A 12537-nucleotide genomic window follows, 5' to 3' on the forward strand; every position below is an offset into this window, starting at 1 on the left:
AAGCTGGAATGTGATTTTCCTCTTAGTGATTTTATCTGTTTGGCAGATATTCCCCTGTCTGAAATGCAGCCGCCATATTTAATTGGAAATCATGAAATTACCAGTATCCGTGGCTCCTTAGAAAAACGAAGTCAGTGCCCAGAATGCCTTATTTTAATGGAATGTGGTTGTTACTGCTCTAGCACTGCCATTGTCGCTGCAGTTAAGTGCTGCAGCCTTAAGCATCAGAAGTCATAATCATACAAGAGTATAATCCTCATTGCAAATTGGGTTAAAGTCAGTTGAACCCATTTCGGTGAAAGTGGAGTCTGACCTGTGTGAATACAGTGAGAGTAGAAATTTTTGCCCACTGGAAGCTGTAAGTTTTTAATTTATACCATCTCTGAATTCAGTGCTCTGTTTTTCAAAGTCCTGCAGACTGCCACTATCTCATTGTCACCAGTATAAGCATAGGTTCAGAGAAGCTAACATTTTAGTTTGCTTTTCCATTTCTATTAAGTTTGCTTTGAACTTTTAAGATCCACATCAAAGTTAATTTCTGGGCACGTTAAATGTTGATCCTAAAATTCTTGACCATATCACTTCAATACAAAATATAAATTAGCTTCTTTTTGTTTTGAGCTACCATTTCAGGAAGTAGGCAAGCACATGAATGTTTCCAAGTTTGCTAGTTCTACTTTAAAAAATATAACAGAAATGACTCTTCAAAACATCACGTTAAATCAATTTTAGCTAGCCAAGTTATAGCTTAGGCGTAATGTGGCTAGATTGTGCAGCCATATAAACCAGAGACGGGCACTATTAGAAGTTCTCAATTTAACTATTAAAAAAAAGTATCCTCATGAGAAACGTATATAAAAAAGTGTGATAGAAAAGGCGGAACTTATCAGAACAATTTATCCCTTTGACATTCAAATTTAAAGTGTCATGTTTACTCTTAGGGCATGATTTACTTCACAAGGGACTGACTGACAGCACAGTATAATATTAGGAACTAATAATGCCCTAAGAGGAAGTGCGGTAAGGGCTTTAATGACTTTAACATCCTACAGAACTAACACTTCCAGCAAAGTAGTGCCTGGCTGTAAGATGAGGTTGTAAATAACACCTTAATTTCAAATGATCAGACTCTGCTTGGAAGGAAAGCTGATTACAATCACGGTGGACTGTAAAGCCTAGAGAAAAACTGAGTGAGAAAACACTGTGACGTTAAGGAAGCAGCTTAGTTATTGTGAGCCAATAAGAATCCCAGCACTAGCATGCTCAGTGTTACAAGCCAGATTCTTTGCTGGTTTAAAGTTGTTGTACTTCCATTGATTTCAATGGATTTGGACGAATTTCCATCAGGTGAAGATCTGCTTCCTGCGTCTTTATCAAATCCTGTTTGTCACAGTCGAAATAAAACCAGTGACTATCAATAAAAGGTTACTGTATTTCCAAGCAGTGAGATCAAAAAAAGGAAGGCAGTGGTGCTGAGTTTAATGCATAGTTGCATTCATGGTGCGGTCTAAATTGTATGTCATAGATGTCTCATGCACACGTCCATGGCCAAGCCTGGAAGAGGCGAGGACCACCGCGGGTATAAATCTGTGCAGTGTCTCCATAACGGGCATGTGTAGATTTGCAGCAGCTGAGGACAAGCTCTTGTCTGAACTGTGAAAGGGTCCCTTAGTGGTGCTCTGTCTCCACAGTTAATGTTTTTTTAAACTAATGTCACTGGTGCTGCCTTAACAATCCCATGATCCCTTCCCTGTACCATCTCCTTCCCTGTTTGTGTAATGCCAGTGCCCTTCATCCAGCAAGCCAAGATATATCTTACCTTCTTCATCTTATTTAACTAATGCTGACATTTTGTGTGTTCTTCTTTGTAGGACTCCCAACATCTGACCTCAGGATACAATGTACAAAGTAGGTCTTTATCATCCTAGTCCTAACAGTCAGGGTTGGGTTGGGTTTTTTTCCTGCTTAACATCATTAAAACAAAGGCTAAAAAATTAATTTCTATGGTGCTAAAGCAGATCAGTTCCATTTTTTATTACATGTTATGCATTGTGGCATGTTGTGAAACCAAGTATAATTAGATGGGCTGACAGCTTTGGGTGCATTTTAATTCTACAGTAATCTTTTGACATTTGAAAATGTGTTTCCTTTGTTTGCAGAGTGGAGTGATCCAGCAGGGAAAGTTGCAACTAAGTCAGTGCCACAAAAGTCGTAAGTATTATTATTTCCAGCTTTAAATCTCATTTTAAATTTATCGTAAAAAATGAGCTTATTTCTCCAAAGGTAACTAAAGTCTGGCTCTGCTCATAATCTTGTCCTGGTGTTCAGGTGTTCTCAGTAGTCCTTAAAAATTAGCCATAAACCAGTTTTATGTTTTCAGTGCTTATTACTGTTTCTTCTTTTTAAGCATTAGCTAACAGAGGTATGTGTGAAAGATGAGTTTATTAAGCAGAAATAATGCTGATTTTAGTTGTACAGCTTGCCAAAATTAAATCACTTTTATGCTTCTCTCATCAGATACTAAGCCTCTTACAATAGAAAATGCAACCCAATGAACAAATGATGCAGGAATTTTAACATTCATACAGCGAGAGAGGGCAAAGCACTTCATACGGAATGATCCTACTAGCTGGTGTTGAAAAGCTGGTCTTGAGTTTCATATACTTTGAAATAGCTGAAAATCACAGATGATCTATAAATATGATAGTTTAAAATTATGGAAGAGCTAATTCTCCGTTGTGCTAAACCATTTTTCTTTGGTGCTTCTCTGGTGTAAGGCTGCAATAATGTAGCAGAGAGTTGAGACTGAACTGGTTTTTTTTACTTTTAGCCCAGGATCTCAAAGTAGTTTACATGCAGGAATTAAATAATAACTTTGAAAAGTATGTGGTTGTTTTTATATTTATATACGTGTGGGTCTGATTTCAGTTCAGAGCTGATATTTTTTTTAGCGTTCAAATGTTTTAAACTACGGAATGCAGAACTGCACGAGCTTAACTGATGTTTGTGTAAATACAATGTGTTCACTTAAAATGACTTCAAAATTATTCTAGTGGTTCCCCTTAATCTACTAAGGACACAATTTTAAGTAAATCCCTGTAGGGGAAGAAAAATCAATACAGAGATACCTACATAGGTTTTTAAAATGAATTTAAATATATTGATTCTTAGTGCAAGTTCGTGTACAGGAAAGGACTTGCTGGAGTTGAGTGATTTGTCTGTGACCATGTAAGAGATGTGGGACTAGACTAGATGTGGGTGCAGAATCCACCGATGTGCTCACTAGGCTCTGAAGGTCCAGATCTTTACTCATGAACTCAAGCCATGGAAGTACTCATTCAAGTAAACTTTGTTGAATAAAGCTTTACAAAATTATGGTTAAATGACTAATTCAGTTTTAAAATAAAATGTTTTTTTCTTCAGATTGAATGAGAATTGGATAGGAATGCTAATGATAAATAGATTAATTTGCATGAATAGCATTTATTTATGAAACAGTAACAAATTAGTTGTTGCTTTTTGCTGTTTGGTTTCCAGTAATGGTTTGGGTTTTTTAAGGAATCTAGCCAACTATACCCACTATTCTTGGTAACAGAATGGGTGCATTCATGTTTCAGAACGTCTAAGTGATCCAAACCTAACATCAAGCACATTCTGTAGTAAAAAAAAAAAAAAAGTAAAAAAATATTATTACATCTTAAAATGATTTTTCTCCTAAAGCAAGTGTATTTGGATTCCACTGTGAAAAATATTTTAGTGAGTATACCGTAAAATACAATATTTCAATAGTTTGTAACCAACAGTAATAGACTTGTCAATCATGGTTTATAGTTATAAGCTGAATTTCAAAAGAACAGTGCTTCAGAGCTCAGTGGTATATAGTGCATTTAATGGGACCAAAGCTCTCTATAGGAAGCCTGATATAAAACCCGAAGACACTGAGTACATTTTATGAACCAGTTGCTCTCTGTTCTGCTGCTTGATCTAAAGTTCCAGTACTATCAATCAGATTTCTGCTGCAATGAACTGCCTTCTTATGGTAGGTGATAGATTTTACACATGAGAGATCAGAGCTGCAATAAAGCTACTTTTATTTTTAGCTTCCAAATGAAGATCAGCTAACCCATTACTATCACTTTTTCTCTTTTACTGCAGAAAAATTGTTAAGGCAGCTTCTAAGAATTTCCATAGGGCTTTGGGAGGTTAGAAGGCAGTCCACTGTGAGACTTGGTATTACGAGGCCAATTTGTTTCTTTAGATCTGCGTGTGCAGTTACCACCACTTTCACTGGGAATTACAGTACTTAAGGACATAATGAAATTAAAGCAGAGAGTGGGGCAGAATGACGTAATGGTATCAAGTAGAGCTGGATAGCGCGGTCCAAATAAACCCTGATAGATTGACAGCTCCTGCAGTCACTGTGTATTTTAATAATATAGTATTTATCAGATTGCAGTTGTACTAAGAAGTATTTAATCTTTCTAACATTGGTCAGTTTCGGAGATATTGGTGTGTATGAGTGGAATTACTGTCCAGTTTATCCCCAGTAACAGTTGTTGCTACACTGTCAACCACACAGCATGATCTTACTGACTTCAAAACTGTTTTCCCCAACAATTCCTTATATATTTTGTCAATGGGATCTGTTACTTGTATTTGAGTTTGGGGTTGTTCATCTGTATGCTTTGTTAGAGACCTTTTAACCTGAACATGCTTCTAGGTATTCCCCAACTTTTTTAAGTTTACATGCAGTTCAAGTGAAACTTCAGTTATATTTTCCATTTACATTGGTTCAAGTAGAATCTTATAGATTCCATTGGCTTTGTTAGAAATCCATAGGAATTGGTAGTAATGTGCTTGCATTCACCATATCACTGAGTTATACCATGACTGGTTGAGCGATGCGTGCAGAACAAAGGTACTTTGCAAGAGAAGCTTTCAGGTGTGTGCTTCTAGGTGGGGGAATGGAGGCAACATACTGCAAGGTAGATAACTGACCAGTGTCTTGCTTCTGTAGTGGGATGCAAGATGCATGACTTCTTGTCTAAGTAAAGCTTTCTGAAATGCAAATGTCATCCTTTTTATACTATTTCAATGTACTTTATTGCATCCACATGCTGGAGAAACCCAATTCCCAATGCTTTGCAGCAAGTGAAATAGAAGGAAATAGTAGTTGGGATCGTGTCTAAACTCTGCATCTATGTTGTACATGAGTACGTGTACATGTAACTAACCACAGATCCTAATTTCTACTCAAAAATCTTCAAAATGAAATTTTGAACACTGAAGTGTGTGCGTGTGTGTATGTCGTGGTGAATTTCTGTAGCTGAAATCAGGCTATGTAAAACTGCGGCACTTGGCTTCCTTTTTTTAAAATTTCAAATTCACTGTAAATCTCCACTGGGTATTGTGCAGTCAGTTTTCAGCCAGTCTACTCTGATTAGTTTATTATGAAGCATAGTAAGCAGGAACAGATAAGGTGTAGCCAATTGCACTGAGAAGGATTTTCTGTCAACTTCCATGAATTTGAGGGTACGAACTCGGCTCGCGACTTAGGTTTCTGTTATATAATTACCATTGCAAGTATGTCATCCTCAAACATCCAGTCCTTTTGTTCTGTTTTGGTTGTTAGCATTTGGCCTCTGTCCAATTGGAAACTACCCAGAACATTTTTAATCAAGCACATCCTGTGTTTCAAAATCATACTGCAGAGTAGTCTTGGGTAGTTTCCATAAAAGCCTAGCTAAAAAGAAGAATGTAATCATAATGGTATTCTTCCCCTGTCATAAAATTACTTCCTATACTTACTGTATTAATACAGTATTAAAAGGCCCTTCTCATGGGCTCAGTGAACTACCGGAAACCATTAAAAACTTAGAGCAGCAAATTTTTATGGATCAGACAAAACCAACTTATTTTATCTTTATAGAGTTTTTGTTATCCATCATACTTAATGATACACAACCTGTGTGGGGGCTAGAGAACAGCTAAATACAGTGGGCTCAAAAGTAAAACAAGCAGCTGAAACTCTATGTGATATTTCAGCAAAGATTTTTCAAAGGAGACTCACCACTGGTTTCAGTTGGGCCAGGATTTCTCTTCACAGCTCTAAAAAAATATCAGTACTTTTCTAATCCCGAAGATTATCATAATACTTGATGGAAGGCTGTTTGAAAATGGAAATGTGCTTCTTGACATCTAACTACTTTTCATAAGTATCTAATGGCTTTTTGGAAGTTCTCCACTGTGTCAGGGACAGCCACCTGGGAGCATGGAAAACAAAATTTGGCAGCATGTTCAAGCTATGAATTAAAGGTAATTCATGGTTTGAAATGAATCAGCATGAGGTCCTTATGAAGAGTAATCAGACATCAAGAGGATTTTACACCAAGGATTGTATATTGGATAATGCGACAACAAGTAATGTTGTTACTCAGAACGTTCAAATCAAGAAGCACTGATGAATTCTTAACCTTGAAAGGAGTCAGTTTTAAAAGACTGGGATTCATTCAATGTTGATGCATCGTTTCCAGTTCAATCACATGAAGCAAAAATGTAAAATTGATCTCCAACTGGAATAGGAAGAATATTTCTATTTATGTATCCAGCTCTATATCTGAGTTCCAGTCACAATCCAGCCCAGTTGTAATACAGTGAAGAAGCTGAAATTTTAGTATTTCTAATTACAGTTTTTAATCGATCATGTTAAAGCATAAGAGTGTCAATTGATCCCAGTGTTGATAGCCTGCTTTCTTTTATAGCATACATTCATTTTTACTTAGTGAGTGTGGCAAGCTTTAATCATTAGACTAAGTACTGCCTGTTTGTTAGAAGTAGGAAGTTCCAAAGATATTCCCTCTGGGTAAACTGGGAAAGTCATGAATACAAGGGACTTGCACTGCCATGTACAAATTATGATAAGTGAAACAACAGTGGCATGTAATTGGAACTCCATTAATCTTCAGAGAGCTCCAGTGCACCATATTAAAGGGACAAATAGCAAATGAAAATAGAAGAGTCTGTTTTGATAAGATGTCATTCATCTTTCATATTTACTGGTTTGTTTTGTTAGTTAGAAATTTGCTTTGCATCCTTTTGCCTCAAGTTCTTGGGTTTGAAGCAATGATCATCAAGATTGTATCATTTTGTTCCTCACTGCCACGGGCTTTTCCTTTTGAGCAAAGTACCAAGTAATTGGGAATAAGACATACAAGAATTTCCGATGGACAGTTGCCTATAGAAGAAAACCTGCAAAATATTTCAGCTGCTGCGAAATACGTTAAAATCCAGTGTCATAATTAAAAGTCCTGTATCCTTGAAGATAAGCCCATTATTCAAAATAATTTCTAAATTAGACTTTTAATTTGTTTTCATTATTCAGCTGGCTCACATACAGTTTAACCTCCCTGTCAAAATAAAGTTATTTCCTAATACATTCTTTTCCATGATCTCTTTTGCCTGACATGTTTATAAATCAGTTTAAAAGATTGTGGGAACAGAGCTAAATTAATTCTCCTATATTTTGCTGATCAATGTTTAATAATTTTTCTTGACTATCAGAGACTTACATAATTACTGCCTTTAAGAATGCCTGAAACAAGCTAACCAACTGCATTCTTGCCAGCATTACTGATTGCAACTCAAGTGAGCACTGAACCATTTGAATTTCCTCTGATAGTGTATAACCCCCCATTAAAAATTCAACATTTATTTGCCCTAACTAACAAGCAGCAGTTGAAATACTTTGTTCTCAAGTAGGATGCACTGCTGCGTCCCTGCCAAATTTATGCAACCACGGAACTGTGACCATTGAAATGTCAGTATTAATAGAGACAGGTAAACGACACACATTAACATGTTTGGATTCAGACTGTATTTCCCTGTCTGCTACGTATCAGTTCCCATTTTGGAAACTGGTTAGAGTGCAAATCTGCTACGGGTTTCCCTGTATTTAAAGAGTTCTTCCACAGGCAGCAGCAGCATATGTTGTGCCTTCATGGCTTCAGGCCAGTCTCAAACTGACCTCCCAATTTACATTTCTGTGGGATGGAACCACTTCCGAACTTCAGTGCAACTTCAAACATTCATTTTGAAAAACAAATGTACTCGGTAAATCTGAAAATGTAAATCGGGATAGAGCAGAGGAAGCCGCCACACTCAGTACCTCTCCCATCCATTTGTTTTGTGAGCTGCACGCTTGCTGATAAAATGCATACAAACTAACTTCTTGCTTGGCTTTCTGGCCGCCATAATCTGGACCTCACCCTCCTCCCTTTTGTCTTAACTCTGATCTGTCACTGAATTTCAGGTTCAGAGCCATTTCCCTCTCTGGCTTTTTCTTCCCGATACTCTTTGCTCTAGTCCCTTTCATTCTTACTGTCATATCTTACGGGCTTTGTAGACTTCAGTAGCTTGAGACAAACTGAGAAAATTGTCACCCAGATTCATCTGCACCATGCTGCAAAATAGTCATAATCGGAAATGGGTGATAAGCTTGAAAGAAGAATGGATTTTGCCAGGAAGCTTGGCATTCATAATGCCAGAGTGGGCTTGAAACTCCCAATTTGTGTCCTAAATATCCTAGGTAAGACTAACAGCCACATGTCCTAATATCACAACTTAATCCTTTGCATCTTTCCTCTGAATCCCTCTGACAACCTCAATAATCCACCACATTTTTCTCAGCTTTACACTCTCCATCCAGAGGAACTTATATTGCTACCATTATCCTTTGGGCTGAGGGCTCAGCAGGGCTCCAAAGCCTATCAATTTTCTGGCCAGAGGGCTTATTTTTTATGAAGTGAAGTTCTCACAACACCCCATGGGGCTAGGCCACGCTCACTGCATTATCCTCTGTCTTGGATAGCCCTTGGAGCCACAGATTCAGAATAGCTTCACCTTACAAACAGACCCTCCCAAACAGTGAAAAAGGAAAATATTCCCCACTGCTGGGCTAATTACTGTTCTAAATTCCTGGAGGAAGAGCTGCTTCCCTCACTTGTGTCCACGCATCTCGGAAAAATGCATTTTGAGACTTCCCTAATGCTGTAACCGCAGCTTCCCGAAAAAATGATGTAGCCCTGGAGGAGGAGGGAGATGTCTATAGCCTTACTCCAGTAGGTGCAAACCAATTGTTTAATTAAAATCCATGTTACAGAAAACACAGGAGGGGGCCTAGAAAATTGGCAAATAAAAAGTTATTTCCTAATTTCCACAGGAGCTTTTTATCCTTCAGGATAATGATAGTAAACAAAATCTGAAGGTAGTTTAGCTTTCAGGAAATTGTCCCTTACTGGAAAGTCTTGTTTAGTCAAAATGCTTCACAAAAAGATTTTCATGGGTTCTGAAAGAAAGTTGTTGACTCATCTACCTCATATTGATAAGACAGACTTAATGCAGCTGTCAGGCGTATCTGAGTCTGCAAGAGTAGTTAAGTACCTCCAGTAATAAGGGGATTGCTTTCACAGATTTACCTGTTAGACTCTACTGAAGTATTTGCTTTCTGGGTATCCCTGGTAAGTTACATGCACATAACTGTTTCAAGGACATATATGTGCTTTTCTGCAGGGAGAGAGGAATGCGAATCAGTGCTGCCCATATTTGATTTAGCATGAATTTCAATAGTTCCAGACAAATTTGAAAGCCTATACAAATCATATAGCTTCAAGTCTGGCTGTGTGCTAGACTGGAATTTTTTGTTAGGTCAGACCTTTATCTCAGCTTTTTTTTGTGGCTCTTTATGGGGAGATTGAAGAGGAACTGAAACTGGTGACCTGTCTTGACCTTTAGTACTGGATTAAAATTCCAACTTGCTGCCATGGCAACGGGGCCTTGAAAATTAGATCCTGACAGAAGCAGGGAGAAACTTAAAACTGCAAATGCTGCACTGAACTGAAGAAAGGTTGCTTACAATTGTCAGTGACAGGCTCTTAATTGAAATAATCTGCCTTTCCCTGTACTTAAAAAAATAAGGAAGAAAGACATGAAAAAAAAAAAAAAAAAAACAAAAAAACCAGAAAATTGTATCTTGAGAGTTTTTTAGGCAAAAATCCATTGCAATTCAAAGTAAAGCACATGCTGCAGAATCCAGCAGAGACTCTGATATTAGAGGTGGCAGCAGACGAACCTGCATGGTGAGGAGGGAGCCAGCCAGACATGCATTCACAAGGGTCTAAACCACCCATACCAGGCTGGTAGCAGGAGCCAGACAGTGGCCAGTGTTAAATCACAGGTTAACTTTCTATTTTTTTCTCCTTTAACCTGACACCAGGGATGAAAACAGACATCACAGTGTTACGTCTGACTCCCAGGATCCATGCAATTATCTGTTCTGTAGATGTAAAGGGATAAACGTAAGCTAGATAGTGCTATTTCAGATCAAGTGTGATAAAAGTTACTCATTTTCCAATCTAATCAATGCAACAGTCAGAGGGAGATAATAGTGCAAGTCCATCACTGCTTGAGGAGGCTAAGTTGGTTTTTTCCCCATGGAGAGCAGAATGCAGTTGTAACCTGAAGGGAGGAGGTGCTAAGGTCACATAAAGGTTTTCCTGCTCTTTTCCACTTTATCCAGGAATCCCCCTCATCCCAAAATCCAATAACCTTGAAGATCTGGTTGCAACACCATCTCAGGTTAACCTGTGTTTTTCCCCAAACACTCAAGGGTCTTGAGGATGCTCTGAGGGCCTTGCTCTTCTGCCCAAGGTGAGGAAGGACCAGAATAATGGCCCCATCACACAGGGGGATGCTGCCTCCTAGCAGCCACTAGCCCCTCTCTCTAAAGTCTCTGTACGGATTGCTGTCTTCTTCGCCAAAAAAAAAAAAAAAAAAAATCATAAAAATGTATAGATTTTACATATCAGATAAAGGAAGTTTCTTAGTGGACAAATAAATACCGTTGAATTGGATTAGATGCTCTGTACAGTTAGATAACTGCTGCAGAATCAGATTAGACTGTAGGTACTATACATAGCTAGATGAAAGTTTAACAACTGTAGGTAGAGGGCATTAAATTTTTGGAAGAGATTGTCAAAGCTTAGCGTCCAAACTTACTGCAAAATCCTAAGACCATGTTTAGGGTCAGAGTTCTAGTAGAAGGTGTGCACAGAAAAATGCTTTAGTTTTCTTTAGAGTGTACTACCAAAGTATTGGATTTGTTATGTATTGGTGTATTGTATAATTATAGGATCAGAGGAAATATTACAGATGTTCACAAACACAAAATTTTGGGTAACGTGTTTTGCATCATTCACTGCATGGTTTAGAGATGATGTTTATCACTAATACTGTCCATTATCAAGGGCAGGTAAGCATTAAGCAAGTACAGGTTGAGCTGAAATAATGCATTGTACTGTCTTAACAAAACACTGGTTTCTGGAGTAGACTGTTGACTTGATACACAGCAGAAAGTGGGTGAGTAGATGAGCAGTTTTCTAACAAAGGAAAGCAAAATCCACTTAACATTCTCGGGCTCTGAGTTATGTGCTTCAGTAATGTCAGATAGTTAAGAATAAAGGCCATTATTTGAAATTTCAAGTGTCAAATTAATTCCTAGAGTAAGTTAGTTATTTCAGAGGAGTTGCTGTCAGAGATTAATTTGGCCCATCCTTTTGTACACTTGCCACTGTTACCATTTCCTGCAAAGCACCACTAATTCTGCCTTAATTACTGTCAGACTGGACTATGGAGCCCTGGAGTATCTGGCAATAAACTTGTGTTTTGCTGGGAGGGAAGGTAAAGGAACATTTAAATAGGTTTTTAAAATAAGCATGAAATCTCTGAAGATGTACTGTTGTAGTGCATGCTGTATATCAAAATATATAAGCATCTAGTTGTAACAATGGCTTTGTAAACACATTACTGAGCAAACTATGAAAAGTAATCCACCAAGGGGCTGTTTCCCTAACTCATAAGCACGAAGTTAAGAGACCAGTGCCATAAAGTAGATATGTGCTGTTAAAAAATACTTCCTTTTATGTGAGATTATTTTGTATTAAGCCCAGTAGATGACTCCTTTTTTATTTTTAGATGCATATCTTTTAATGCTTGGAAATATTTGTGTTTAAGGCAGAAGTCAGCTGTCCTCAGAAAATCCCTGAATAAATCATTAATATGTGAACATGGGGCAAACAGTGCTTAAGGGTGGCATGAAAGTGCCCACACGCACCTCATGTGGGCAGAGTGCAGCAGTGTCATGCAGCCCTACTGCAGCTACCTGCTAGCTTTTTGTGGAATTACAATATTGCGATGTATAATGAGAAAAGCCATCAGCACTGTCATTCCTTTTAGCAGCCTGCAGGCATGGCCTGAGGGGCGGTTGGAGCCCACCTCTGGGGGCACGAAGAGCCTCCTCGCTCCCAAGCCCTGCGGTGCCTTGGTGAGCTTCCAGCTGCTCCAGGGCAGCCGCACAGCAGCAGGGCTGTAAGGCTGCTTACCCAGGAGGAGCACAATGTCTTATTTTGGAGGCCACAGTTTCCAACTAATCTTGGCACAGCTGTCAGTCACATGCACGTATCACTTGCCTCCATGTCCCCACCC

The 12537-nt window shown here is 38.4% G+C and overlaps 1 protein-coding gene across 3 annotated transcripts in view; it reads left to right on the plus strand.

Moving 5' to 3' along the window:
* AFF2 (ALF transcription elongation factor 2) overlaps positions 1 to 12537 on the plus strand; it is a 349091-nt gene that overhangs the window by 209149 nt on the left and 127405 nt on the right. For all 3 annotated transcript variants that reach the window (XM_074835138.1, XM_074835139.1, XM_074835140.1), the window contains 2 exons: positions 1872 to 1908; positions 2160 to 2211. In XM_074835138.1, the coding sequence (XP_074691239.1) occupies positions 1872 to 1908; positions 2160 to 2211 (89 nt within the window). The remainder of the gene's footprint in view (positions 1 to 1871; positions 1909 to 2159; positions 2212 to 12537) is intronic.

The sequence above is a fragment of the Strix aluco genome, chromosome 10 (assembly GCF_031877795.1).
Source record: "Strix aluco isolate bStrAlu1 chromosome 10, bStrAlu1.hap1, whole genome shotgun sequence".
NCBI lineage: Eukaryota > Metazoa > Chordata > Aves > Strigiformes > Strigidae > Strix > Strix aluco.